Source organism: Rhincodon typus, chromosome 7, assembly GCF_021869965.1.
Source record: "Rhincodon typus isolate 14 chromosome 7, sRhiTyp1.1, whole genome shotgun sequence".
NCBI classification, from domain to species: Eukaryota; Metazoa; Chordata; class Chondrichthyes; order Orectolobiformes; family Rhincodontidae; genus Rhincodon; species Rhincodon typus.
The window spans coordinates 3671658-3685912 of record NC_063338.1 but is presented as its reverse complement, the minus strand read 5'-3'; the positions used below and the strand labels follow the sequence as shown (position 1 = coordinate 3685912).

Here is a 14255-nt window from a genome sequence, read left to right as displayed (position 1 = left end):
TTAAGGACAGTCAACATGGCACTAACCCCACCACCTCTGGCACCTTTCCCTGCAACCGCAGGAAGTGCTACACCTGCCCCTACATCTTCCCCTCACCTCCATTCATGGCCCAAAACAAGCCTTCCACATTAGACAGGGATTCACCTGCACATCTGTCAACATGGTCTACTGCGTCCGCTGCTCCCGATGTGGCCTCCTCTATATCGGTGAGACCAAGCAGGGGCTCAGAGACCGTTTTGTAGAGCATCTGCACTCTGTTCGTGACAAACGCCAACACCTGCCGGTCGCGAACCATTTTAACTCCTCCTTCCCCCCACCACCACTCCCTGGATGACATGTCCATCCTGGGCCTCCTCCAGTGTCACAGTGACACCACCCGCAAACTGGAGGAGCAGCACCTCATATTCTGCCTTGGGAGTCTACAGCCCAATGGCCTAAGCGTGGATTTTACCAGTTTCAAAATCTCCCCACCCCTGGCCTCATTCCCATGACCAACCCTTCCTTTCATCCCTGCCTCCTTGACCTGACACAACATGTCCATCTTCTCTTCCACCTATCCACCCCTCCCACCTCACTGACCAATCCCCACCACTCCCTACCTGCACTACCTATCACCTTCCCCAGCCACCTCTCTCTTTATTTCTGAGCTCCCTTCTCCCTCCCCATTTCTGAAGAAGGGTCCCGACCTGAAACGTCAACTTTCCTGCCCCTCTGACACTGCCTAGCCTGCTGTGTTCCTCCAGCTCCACACAGTGTTATCTCTGACTACATCATCTGCATTTCTTACTATCTTTGAAAATGGTATAGTCCTTGACTAATGTCCTTGAACTTTTTGTTGAAGTAACAGATTTTGTGGATTTATGGATTTTAAGAAAAACTTTAATTAATTTCAATTAAGAGCCTAATTAATAAAGCTGAGGCTAATTGGCAGAGCCTGTGTCAGCTTGGATAGAAAGATTGGCTTCCAAACAGAGAGCAGATTTCAGACTGTAGATTGAAAGAATTTGGTGTTTCCCAAGGTTCAGTTCCTGGGCAGTTTTTAAATGTGTTTAATTATTTGGATATTTGAATACATAGTAAAATATTTAAGAATTATTGATTATACCTAACTTGTTTCGACTTGCAGTGATGGTGGTGAAAACTGCCTGGCTTACCAGAATGGGTAAAGTGGCAGACAGAATTTAATAGAGAGCAATGAGTGGTGATCCATTGCCCTGTCTCTTCTGTCAAAATGCAATACAGATAAAATAGTATGGTTGTAACAGCACACAAGACAGTGAGTCCTGCAGTTTTCATATAACTACCTTTGAATATGCAGGAAATGTTGAGAGAATCTCTAGCAAAGTCTATGGGATCTTTGCTTTCAAAAGTAGTGTTATTGAGTGCAGAAGGATGATGTGTGGCTTGGAGGGAAACTTCTAAATGGTAGTGGAGTTTCCATGTATCTGCTGCATATGTTCCAGGTGATACAGCTTACAGGTTTAGAAGCTACAATTAAAGGTGGCATAATAGGTTAGTGCAGTGCATCTTGTAGTATATAGTACCCACTGCTGCTACTGAGCATCAATGCTGAAAGAAGTGAATATTAAGGTGGCAGATGAGGTGCAAATTAAGTGAGTTGCTTTGTCCTAAATCATGTTGAGTTTCTTCAGCGTTCTTGGAACTGTGCTCATTCAGGCAAGTGGGGAGTATTCTGTCACACTTCCAACTTGTCTCTCGTAGATGATGGCCAGAATTCGTCGAGTCAAGAGTTGGATTAGTTGCAGCACATGGAATTCGTAGTGTCTGCCCTAGTGTTGTAGCTGTAATATTTGTATAAATTCGTCAAGGTCTGCATGGAAAAAGGCCCTTTGGTCCATTGAATCTGTGCTGGTCAAAAACCACCTAACTTTTCGAATCCCATTTTCCAGCACTTGGTCCCTAGTCTTATACGTTTCAGCATTGCTAGTGTACATCTAAATACTTCTTAAATGTTATAAGGCTTCTGCCTGTACCACCCTTTAGATGAAAACATTTTCCTCATATCCCCTCTAAACATCCTGTCTCCTACTTTAAATTTATGGCTGTCATGGAACCTCCATCAAGAGGAAAAGTTTCTTCCTGTCTATTCTGTTAATGCCCCAGATAATTGTATATATCTCAAAAAGTACACCCCCTCAGTCTCCTCTGCTCCAAGGGAGATAACTCTAGTCTGTCCATTTCTCTTCATAATTGAAACTCTCCAGGCTAGGCAAAGTCCTGGTAAATCTTCTCTGCACTCTGTCTGGTGCAGTTACATCCCTCCTATAATGTGTATTCCAGAATGGCGCACAATGTTTCTTGTCAAAAAATGGTTCTTGGCCTCCTAGTAGTAGTCAAGATGTGGGGAAGAAAATAAATCAGGACATAACAAAGGCATGTAAGAAAGGCACTGTTACAATAATCATGGAGGATTTCAATATGCAGATAGACTGGGAAAATCAGGTTGCTAGTAGATCACAAGAAAAGGAATTTGTGGAGTGTCTACAAGATAGTTGTTTTATAGCAGTTTGTGGTAGAGCCCATTAGGGAACAGTTAGTTCTGGATTTGGTGTTTAGCAATGAGGCAGACTTGATTAGGGAGCTTAAGGTCAAGGAAGCCCTAGGGGACAGTGATGATAGTATGATCAAATTCACCCTTCCGTTTGAGAGAGAGAAGCTTGAATCAGATGAGTTGGTGGTACAGTTGAATAAATGTAACTCCAAAGACATGACACTAGAGCTGGCCAGAGTTGATTGCAAGTGGAGCCTATCAGGGAAGACGGTGCAGCAACAATGGCAGGAGTTTCTTGGGGTGTTGGGGGGGGAGGATTCAAGAGGCATAGCAGAACTTCATCCCAAGGAAGAAAAAACATACTAAGGGGAGAGTGAGGCAACTATGGCTAATGAGGGAAATCAGAGACAGCATAAAACCAAAAAATAAAGCATACAATGTGGTGAAGATTAGTGGGAAGCTAAAGGATTGGAATCCTTTTAAAAACGAGCAGAGGATAAGTTTTGAAAAAGCAATCAAGGGCAAGAAAACGAAATATGAGAGTAAGCTAACAAGTAATATGAAAAAAAAATTACAAAAGTTTAAGTATCTAAAATGTGAGAGAAAGGCTAGAGTGGATAGTAGACCACTGGAAAATGAGACTGGGGAAGTAGTAATGGGGCACAAAGAAATGGCAGATGAACTGAAAAGGTAAATTGCATCACTCTCCACAGCGGAAGACACGAACAACATACTAGAACTTCAGGAGACATTTGGGTTGGGGGTTGGCAGGGATGCAGAGGTGAATGTAGCAGCCATCATCAAGGAGATGTTGATGGAGCGAAAAGATCTGAAGGTACATAAATTACCCAGATCAAATGGACTACACCCCAGAGTTCTGAAGGAGCTAGCTGAGGAGATTGTAGAGACATTGGTGGTGATCCTTCAGGAATCCCTGGAGTCAGGGATGGGTCCCATTGGAAAATGGCCAATATAACACCCCTGTTTAAGAAGGGTGGGAGGAAGAAGACAGGAAACTATAGGCCAGTTAGCCTGACCTCGGTATGGCATAGATAGAGGATTGGCTCACTGACAGAAGGGAGAGAGTAGGGATAAAGTGATCTTTGTAGTTTGGCAGCTGATGACTAGTGGAGTTCCGCAGGGATCTTTTTGGGACCAGAACAATTCACTTTATACATTAACAATCTGGACAAAGGAACTGAGGGCATTGATACTTCGTTTGCAGATGACACAAGGATAGGTGGAGGGACTAGGTAGTGTTGAAGAAGTGGGGAGGCTGCAGAAAGACTTGGACAGGCTAGGAGAGTGGGCGAAAATGTAACAGATGGAATATAATGTGGGAAAGTGAGAGAGTATACGGTTTGATAGGAAAAATAGAAGCATAGACTATTTTCTAAATGGGGAAGGGCTTTGGAAATCTGAAGCACAAAGAACTTGGGAGTCCTAGTGGAGGATTTTCTTAAGGTTAACGTGCAGCTTCATTTGGCAATTAGGAAGGCAAATGCAATGTTGGCATTCATTTCCAGAGGGCTAGAATACAAGAGCAGAGATGTACTGCTGAGGCTTTATAAGGTTCTGGTCAGACCACATTTGGAATATTGTGAGCAGTTTTGGCCCCCAAATCTAAGGAGGATGTGCTGGTGTTTGAGGGAGTCCAGAGGAGTTTTATAAGATTGATCCCTGGGGATAAAGGTCTTGTCATATGAGGAGATGTTGAGGCCTCTGGGTCTGTACATGATGGAGTTTAGGATGAGGGGTGGATTTCATTGAAACTTACAGAATACTAGAATGGATGTGGAGAAGATGCTTCCACTTGTAAGGGAGACTAAGACCCAAGCGCACTGCCTCAGAAGTCAAGGGACAACCCTCCAGAACAGAGATGAGGAGGAATTTCTTCAGCCAGAGAGTGATTGATCTGTGGAACTCATTGATGCAGAGGGCTTTGGAGGCCAAGTCACTGAGTTAAGAGAGAGAGAGGTTCTTGTTTGATCATCGTTCATAGAATCCTTACAGTGCAGAAAGAGGCCATTTGGCCCATTTGAGTTCTGCAGCAACCCTCCAAAGAGCCTCTCACCCAGACACAGCCCCTACACTATCTCCTGTAACCCTGCATTTATCATGGCCCTGCACATCCCAGACACTACGGGAAATTTAGCATGGTCAATCCACCTAACCTGCATATCTTTGGACTTTGTTAAGGGAATCAAGGGTTGAGGGGAGAAGGCAAAAGAATGGGATTGAGGAATATATCATCCGTGATCGAATGGTGGAGTAGACCTGATGGGCCAAATGGCCTAATACTCCGCCTATGTTTTGTGGTCTTATGGTTAAGTTCAGTTTTTGGTCGGTGGTAACCCCCAAAATGTTAACAATGGTGAATTCAACTTCTAGAAGTCCATTGACTGTCAATGGATCTGTGAGCTGCCTTCACCTTCCTTTGTGATAGGCATGACTCGAACGAGTGAAGATATTCTCCCTGATTCCCATTCGTTCTGGTTTTACTGGGACTCCTCAATGATCAAATACTGCACTGATGTCAAGGACAATCACTCTCACCTCAACAAGGACAATCACTCTCACCTCAACACCTCTTTAGTATTTGTTGGGACTTCTTGGAGCTGAGTGGCCCTGGCAGAAGCCAAATTGAGCGTATGAAAGCAGGTTGTTGCTAGGTAAACACCAGTGGTGGTACTGTCAATGAGCCCTTCCATCCCTTGATTGAGAGTAGGCTGATAAGGCAAAAGTTGGCTGCTTTGAATTTGTCCTACTTTTATAGGCATTATTACATGGACAGTTTTCCACATTCTCCAGTAGATGCCTGGTTTGTAGTTGCATTGGAACAGCTTAGATAGGGGAGCAGCACATTTTGGGACATCAGTCTTAAGTACTAATGCAGAAATGTTGTCAGAGTCCATAGTCTTTCCAGTGTCCAGTGTTTTCACTCATTTCTTGGTATCACTTGGAGTGAATAAAGTTGTTTGAAGATTCACATCTGTGATACTGAGGTCTTGGGAAGAGACTAAGAAGGATCATCCACTTTGTACTTCTGAAAATATATCAACCATTTGTTTGGTGCTGATATGGCAGGCTTGCTCATCATTGGTGGTGGGGACATTAATGGGGTCTCTTCCTCCTGTGAGTTATTTTAATTGTTCACCACCATTCATGGCTGGATGTTCCAGGACTGCAGAGCTTAGATCTGATCCATTGGTTGTAGAATTGCTTAGCTCTATCACTTGCTGCTTACGCTGTTTTAACACGCAGGTCATCCTGTTGTGTAGCTTCACCAAGTTGACATCTAACTTTTAGTAAGCCTGGTACTGCTCCTGGCATCCCGTCCTGCACTGTTCATTTAACTAAGGCTGATTCCCCCAGGCTGGTGGTAACGGTAGAGTAGGGGATCTGCCAGGGCAAGAGGTTGTAGATTGTTGTTAAATACAGTTCTGTTTCTGATGGCCCACAGTGCCTCATGGATTATTTAGTGTAGATCTTTCAAATCCAGACTAGGCATACCATGGTTGTTTCCAGAGCTTGTGTGATGTTGGGTAGGTCTGTTGGGTAGATTCACATTTCTTAGAAAAATGTGACCCCCACACTACTACAACATATCCCTGGGTTCTGGGTTACTAGTTCAGTGTCATTACCACTACCAACTCCCCTCGTTACAAAATGTGCATTTTTAACACCAAGTTTATGTTGGAGAAACTGTTTGTTTTCCCTGGCGTAAAGGAGATTGAGGGGAGAATTGATGAAGAAAAGCTGTTCTCATTTGTTGATGATGTATTTAGGGATGCATGGATTTTTAAGGCTTTGGCCAAAGGATGAAGAAATGATAATGAGAGTATTTTTTTTAATTCACCAAGTAGTGTTAACCTGGTAGTTGACTCCAATAGAGGTGCTGGAAGTGAAGGCAGTGAATTATGTTAAAAGTGTGTATCATTTGTACTTGAGGGAAATAAATTTATGGAACTACAGGTATAGAGTAGGGGAATAGGTTTTTGATTGGTAAGGGGATCAAGAGTTATGGGGCGAAGGCAGGAGAATGGTGTTGAGAAACATATCAGCCATGATTGAATGAATGGTGGAACAGACTTGATGGAATGAATAGCCTAATTCTGCCCCTATATTTTATGGTCTAATGGAATGGGATTGATTTGGATTTGTCTTCAGAAAGCAATCTGTGACATGATGGGCCAAACTCTAAACTGCTGTTGCTCACTTTTCATACTTGTACTTCCATGACTCTTAAACAGCATGAGTTAGAACTGCAGCACCAGCGGGATCATCAACGAATAAGAGAACTGCAAAAGATGCTTGCAGACTTGGAGGAACAAGAACGTAAACTTTCGTCCCGCAAGAGGCAGCAAGCTGAACATGAAAATATTCTGGTGAAATGCAAGCAAAATGGCACTACTCATGGTATGGAAGGCAATGCAGTAAATTTCCAGCAGCTCCCAGAGAATGCACACCAGCAATTTCTACAATTGACTGTTCAGCTTAAACATTTACTTCATGGATCGAAAAATAGGTACGTGTTTACACGTGGAGGAGAGTCTCTCTGTGAGAAGCTATCAAGCTGGAAACTTTGGGTGGATTATAAAACCACCATAAGCTTTGCCTTTATATAAGTTTGTCACTGTGTGAATCATACATGCTGGTTATTTCCTTTCATTCTGGTTTATGAATTTGTCCTTGGTTTGGATTCAAGTTGCTAATCTTGAATGTGTACTTGAGGTAAAACAAAATATCACTGTTGGCTAAAGCATTTGGTGAACAGCAATGAACAACTAGCTCTGTTCAAGACTATGCTACATGCCAGCTAATCTGTGCACTCTTAAGCTTATCAACAGTCATTGGTATATGTATATGCTATCACTATCTACTCACTACTCAAAGATTTTGAATTTCTGCACTAAATAAGTGCCAATAATTGGTGTGCAATTTTTACAAAACACGAGTTAGAATGAAAAGTAGAATCAATCATCTGTGATCATGATGCCAGTTCAGCCATGCTCAGTGGCAACCTATTCTGTTAAAGTTCAACAGTGTTGAAGAGTGAAGTGATTAGTTGTTGAACTAAATTAGCAAAGTATTTCCCTAGACAATAATGACAGCTAATCTGCCGGTATGAAATAAATCTCACTTTCCTGCCTGTGTTTTTCCTATTGCTGGAACTTACTGATTCTAATACTTCTTCTCCAAAGAAGCAATGGTCCCTCATCAGTCACCTTGAATAGCATTGTTCTATTCTCCAACCTTTTGCTGCATAAATAAACTTATCTTTACCTCCCTTCTGTGTTTTAGCAATTGGTTTAAATTGTCATCAGTTCCCTAACCAGTGTATGTCTTTGCCAACCTGCAAACACCACTACAGTAATCCCATTTACTTACACATGGTCCAAAGCCTACTATGCTCTGGCATTTTAAGCATTCATCCAAATGTTTCTTAAATGTGCAAGAGTACTTTCCTCCACTGCCTCCTCGGGCAGCACATTCCACCCCTCTGGGTGAAAAAATGTTTCCTCGGATCTCCTCTAAACCATTTGCTCCTCACCTTAAACCTGACCTCTGTCATTGGTAAGATTTTTGAGTCCGTTATTATGGATGAAACTGCAAATTACTTGGAGGTGCACGATAAAATAGGGCTGAATCAGCATGGCTCATCGAGGGATGGTCATGCTTGCCAAATCTGTTAGAATTCTTTGTCTAACTTGCTTCTTACCTCAAAGGAGAGCCAGTTAACATGATGTATTTGAATTGCCAGAAGGCCTTTAACAAAGTGCCTCACAAGCTGCTAAACAAGATAAGAGCCCATGGTGTTAGGGGCAAAGTAGTGACATGGTTAGAGGATTGGCTGACTGGCAGAAAGCAGAGAGTAAGGATAAAGGGGTCGAAAGGGAGGAAGGCAGTCAGTAACTAGGGGAATTTCGCAGAGTGTTGGTACACAGCTATTTGTTTTATGTTAACGAAGTGACCAAAGGAACTGAAGGCATTGTTGCTAAGTTTGCAAATGATACAAAGGTAGGCAACAGGGCAGGTAGTGTTGAGGAAGCTGGGAGGCTGCAGAAGAATTTGGGCGGGCTAGTAAACAGGCAAGGAAGTGGCAGATGGAATATAGTGTGGGGAAAGTGTGAGGTAGGAAGAATAAAGGCGCAGACTATTTTCTAAATAGGAAAGGCTTCAGAAATCTGAAGCACGAAGGGACTTGGGAGTTCAAGTGCAGGATTCTCTTAAGGTTAACATGCAGGTTCACTTGGCAGTTAGGAAGGCAGAGTGGTGGGCGTGCGGAATGCGCTGTCGGCAGTGGTAGTGGAGTCAGATACTTTACAGACTTTTAAGCGACTCTTGGATAGGCACATGGAGGATAGTAAAATGTAGGGTATGCAGGGTAGTTTGCTCAAAGTAGGATAATAGGTTGGCACAACATCATGTGCCGAAGGGCCTGTACTGTGCTGTACTGTTCTATGTTCTATATTCAATGTCTGCATTCATTTCAAGAGGGCTAGAATACAAGAGCAGAGCTGTGGCTGTATAACTGAATTTGGAAAGTTATAAGCGGTTGTGGACCCCACAATGAAAGAATGATGTGCTGGTGTTGGAAGGGGTCCAGAGGAGAATAATAAGAATGATCCTGGGGATGAAGGGTTTGTCATATGAGGAGCATTTGAGGACTCTGGGTCTGTACTCAATGGAGTTTAGAAGGATGGGGGGATTTCATTGAACTTACAGAATACTGAGAGGCCTGGATAGAGTGGACATGGAAAAGATGTTTCCACTAGTAGGAGAGACAAGGACCCTGGGGCACAGCTTCAGAGTGAAAGGACGACCCTGTAGAACTGAGATGAGGGGGTATTTCTTCAGCCAGAGGGTGGTGAATCTGTGGAACTCATTGCCGCAGAAAGCTGTGAAGGCCAAGTAATGAGTGTATTAAGACAAAGATAAGTTCTTGATTAGTAAGGGGATCAAGGGGCACAGGGAGAAGGTAGGAGAATGGGGTTGAGAAAAATATCAGCCATGGTTGAATGGTGGAGCAGACTTCGCCAAATGGCCTAATTGTGCTCCTGTCTGTTCTTTGACATGTCCCTTAGGAAGAGATCCTCATGATCTGCTCTGTCTCTACCTCATAATTTTGTATACCTCAGTTAGATACCCCCTTCAGCCTCTATTCCAAAGAAATCAAACCCAGCCTATCCAATCTCTCCTCATTACTGAGACTTTTCATTCCAGGCAACATCCTGGTGAATCTCCTCTACACCGTCTTCAGCGCATCATGTCCTTTGAATAGGCGACCAGAGCTGCAGATAATATTGCAACAAGACTTACTTGCTTTTATATTCACCGCCCTGGCTATGAAAGTAAGCATGTTGTGTGCCTTTTTCACCACCCTGTCTATCTGTGCTGACACATTTGGGGATCTATGGACTTATACACCAAGGTCCTTTTGCTCCTTGGTACTCCCTAGGGACCATTCATTGTCAATATCCTTCCCTTACTAGAACTTCCAAAATGCATCACCTCACATGTATCAGGATTAAATTCCATCTGCATTGCTCTGCCCAATTTACCAGAGAACTATCTCCTTTTTCAAGAAGACCAACACTTACGGACCTTGTACAATTATTAATGAATCCGATTAGAGTTTGGGAGAGACATACGTGGTGAAGATAAGGAACCCATTGTCGTGTGGTATAGTTGAGACAAATAATGTAGTTGTATGCGAGGAGAAATTAATTAAACACATCACGAAGAAAGGAACAAAAGTAATGGGATGAGATGAAGAAAGAATGCAAAGAAACTTGTGTAGAGCAATGAACTTGTTGGACCAAATGACCTCTCTAATTTTCAAAGACATGCCAAGAAAAAAAAACTAGTGAAAGGACGACTATAAATCCTTATTATGCTGCACGTGAGCATACAGAGGAACAATTAGGATCAGATTTACTTAACGCAACCGAACCTGTTACAGTCTCTGCAGAGATCAATTACTTAACAGAGATAAATTTGAATATCCAATTTTCTTTTTATTTAGGGAGTTGCTGGCTCAGCCAGTAGTGATTCTGTGTGCTTACTTAGCTTTGAGAAGATAATAGTGAGCCACTGACTTAAACCAGTGTAGTTTTTGGGAAGTAGGGACACCCACAGTGCTGTTAGGAGAGACTTCCAGGATTTTGGCCCAATGGTAGTGAAGGAATGGCACCATAAATCCAAATCAGGATGGTGTGTGATTTGGAGCGGAACTTGTAAGCGATGCTATTTACCTGCATTTGTTGCCCTTGCCCTTCTTGGTGTAGATTCCTCGTCGGCTGAATCAGTGCTCCTTCAACAAAAAACAGGAATTGTTAGAAGAACTCAGCAGGTCTGGCATCATCTGTAGAGAGAAAGCACAGTTAACATTTCCGATCCAGTGACCTTTCTTCAATGCACCTCCATGTTGAACAGCAGTTAGAGAACCCTTGTGGGTTGTGGAATGTACTTTGGGTGGGGGATTTTGATGTCTACCACCAAGCATGGCCTGGCAGCATCGCTACTGACCCAGGTGGCCGAGTCCTAAAGAGCTCTAAATTGCTGCTGTTTGGGTCTACAGTATGTGGTGAGGAAGCCAAGAATGAAAAGCATACATAACCCCATCCTCACCAATCCAGCTGCTGCAGATGCATATGTCCATGACAGTTTTGGTAAGACAACTGCACAGTTTTGGAGGGGATGAAATCCCATCTTCACGTTGAGAATACCCTCGATCATGTTGTGTGACACTATCACTGTGCTGAATGGGATAGACTTCAAACAGATCTAGCAGCTCAGTATAGGAACAAATAACTGCAAATGCTGGAATCTGTACTGAAAGCAACAAACGCTGGAGATAACAGCAGCTCAGGCAGCATCCATGGAGAGACAGCAAGCTAATGTTTTGAGTCTAAATGAGTCATCAGAGCTGAAGTGTGGAGGGAGCAATATTCATGCTGTAGTTGTGGGGTGGGAGGGGTGGGAACGGTGGGTGAGTGCTGAGGTAGAAAAGATGTTGACAGCTCAGATTAAGTGATCGGAATGTGAAAATGGCAGAACAATGGTGTGCTGACTGTCAGATTTGAAAGAACAGACAGTCCCACTGGGTTGGCGGGAGGGGAGAAAGGAAATTGAGACAGAGCATGTAACAAGTTAAGCTAAAAGAAAGGGAAGGAATGGGAGTTGGTTCATAATTTGAAGGTGTTGAATTCTGTATTAAGTCCAGAAGGCTGTAAAGTGCCTAGTCTGAAGATGAGATGTTTTTCTTCCAGTTTGTGCTCTGATTCACTGGAGAACTGCAGCATGCCGAGGACAGACAAGTGGGCATGCTGTGTTAAAATGACCGGCTACGGGAAGGTCAGGGTGATGCTTGCACACAAACTAAAGGTGTTCTGCAAAGCAGTCACCCAGTTTGCATTTGGTTTCTCCGGTGTGTTGGGTGCAGTGAATACAATACACAAGATTGGAGGAGGTACAAGTGAAATGCTGCTTTACCTGGAAAGACTGTTTAGGCCCTTGGATGGTGAGCAGGGAAGAGCTGAAGGGGCAGGTGTTGCACCTTCTACAGTTACTTGGGAAGGTGCTGTGAGAAGGGGGGGTTCGTATTAGTGGTCGGTGAAGGGACTACACTCTTCTGCTGCCTTAACCAATTTATTAAATTGTCCTGATACCTGAAGGGACTGACTGGTGTACATGCACACCAAAATCTCTCTGATCCTGTGTGCTTCTCAGGGTCTTATCGTTCAATTGTATTCTCTTACCTTGTTTATCTTGCCATTTATCCAAATTGAATTACGTTTGCCACTGATCGGCCCATCTGACCAGCCTGTCTTTGTCCTCCTCTAATCTAAGGCTGACTTTCTCACCAATTTTTGTCATATCTGCGATCTTATTGATCAACGCTCTAGCAGGAAACCTAGTTTGATTTTGGGTCCAGTGACCCAAAACGTTAACTTTGATTTTTTTCTTCACAGATGCTACCAGACCTCCTGAGCTTTTCTAGCAAATTTATTTTTGTTGTTAATAGTCACCTTCTGCTAACTGTTTAAACATAATGTGCTCTGCCTTCGTGACAAAGCGTCTGCAGAATCTTTCGGTTAGAAACCAACCTGCAGCCTGGCCTCAAAAATTAACAAAAGCTTATTTAGTCTGTTTTCCTTTAAAATGAGATGTTACCCAAAATCCAAATGTCATCCTTAATTCTCAGTTCCCAATTCACAGCTGCAAACCAAAATTGATAAAAGAATAAAGTAAAAGTAATAAAAAACCTGCCAAGGCCCTAACACTAGGGTTGCCTGAATAGGATATAAATAATTAATCTTATGTCATTATACAATGCCAGGTGTAGTATAGCATGCCACTAAAAACGATCCCTAAAATATTTAATGGACTCTCATCCAGGCTACCTATTGCCTGATTTTCTAGTCTATATGTAGATTAAAATCCCCCATGATTATTATTGTAGCTTTCTGACAAACTCTCTTTTCTATGTCTTGTATGCTGTATGCATTTGCAATCAAAATTATCGTGGCTAAAGTTTAAGAAGTAATGAATTAGTTTTCAGGCAATTTGCAAAAGCCTGTCTAATCAGTAGATCTATGTAAATGGAATATTTTCTGTCTTAAGGAGGTACCACTCTTTGTTTTTTCTTGTTTTACCTCTGTTTCACCTCTGTTTCCTATTCATTCCCACTTTTGCCCCTTTGTTTTCCTTCCTTCCTTCCTTCCTTCTCTGGTTTTACTGAATTATAGATAGTTTAGCAGTGATCTGTTCTACAGGAATGGGGAAGAATAGAGAAACACTTAACGTGTAATAAATTGGGAAAAAAGGCTAATATGCAACTCATGGTTTCTGGAATAAAATGAGGAATTGCTACATAAAATGTAAGCATTTATTTGAAGGCACGCTGATGAAAGAATGTTAACTCCATTCCTCTTCCTAGGGGGCAGGAAGGTCACATCAAACCTGAAGATATAAGAGACCTCTTACAGACCTTGATTGATTCAAACTATGATTCACAGCAGTTCCTCTCCAATATGCAGGTAAGTGAAATAACAACATCCCAAATTGAATGTTGAAATGGGTAGATGTGAACCATCTGAATGGATGTCTTTCATCTTTGCTCTATCTGTCAATGCAAGCCAAAATGTAGCCATTATCTGAGGGGCAAGTCACTAGCTGTAAGTTGACCCAGAAAGCTGTTAGGGAGATTTTGACCTTGTAGCAGTGAAGGAATGGCAGTATGTTTCCAAGTCAGCATCATGAATGTCTTGGAGGGGAACTTGAAGGTGGTGGTGTTCCCATGTATCTGCTGTCCTTGTCCTTCCAAATAGAAGTGACTATTGGTTTTTTAGGTGCTTTCTAAGGATCTTTGAATTTCTGCAGTGTTTCATGTAGATAGTACACACTACTGCTGCTGAGCCTCAATGATAGTGAAAGTGCATCCTTGTGGATGCACTGCCAATCAAGAGGGCTGCTTTGTCCTAGATAGCTTCAAGCTTCTTGAGTGTTGTTGGAGCTGCACTCATCCAAGCAAGTATTCCATAACACTCCTGACTTGTGCCTTTGTAGATGGTGGATAGGCTTTGGGGAGTGAGGTGAATTACTCACTGAAGTATTCCTAGCCTCTGATCTGCCACTGTGCTTATGTGGCAAGTCCAGTTGAGTTGATTTTCTAACTTGTAATTAGGCTGCTGAATTTCTTGCATCAGCTCCACTCATTTATAGCTCAGCTATGCTG

The 14255-nt window shown here is 42.7% G+C and overlaps 1 protein-coding gene across 2 annotated transcripts in view; it reads left to right on the top strand.

Annotated features, from left to right (window-relative positions):
- The window catches only part of pcnt (pericentrin), a 193198-nt gene that overhangs the window by 161156 nt on the left and 17787 nt on the right, over positions 1–14255 (top strand). For both annotated transcript variants that reach the window (XM_048598706.1, XM_048598705.1), the window contains 2 exons: positions 6766–7040; positions 13458–13557. In XM_048598706.1, the coding sequence (XP_048454663.1) occupies positions 6766–7040; positions 13458–13557 (375 nt within the window). The remainder of the gene's footprint in view (positions 1–6765; positions 7041–13457; positions 13558–14255) is intronic.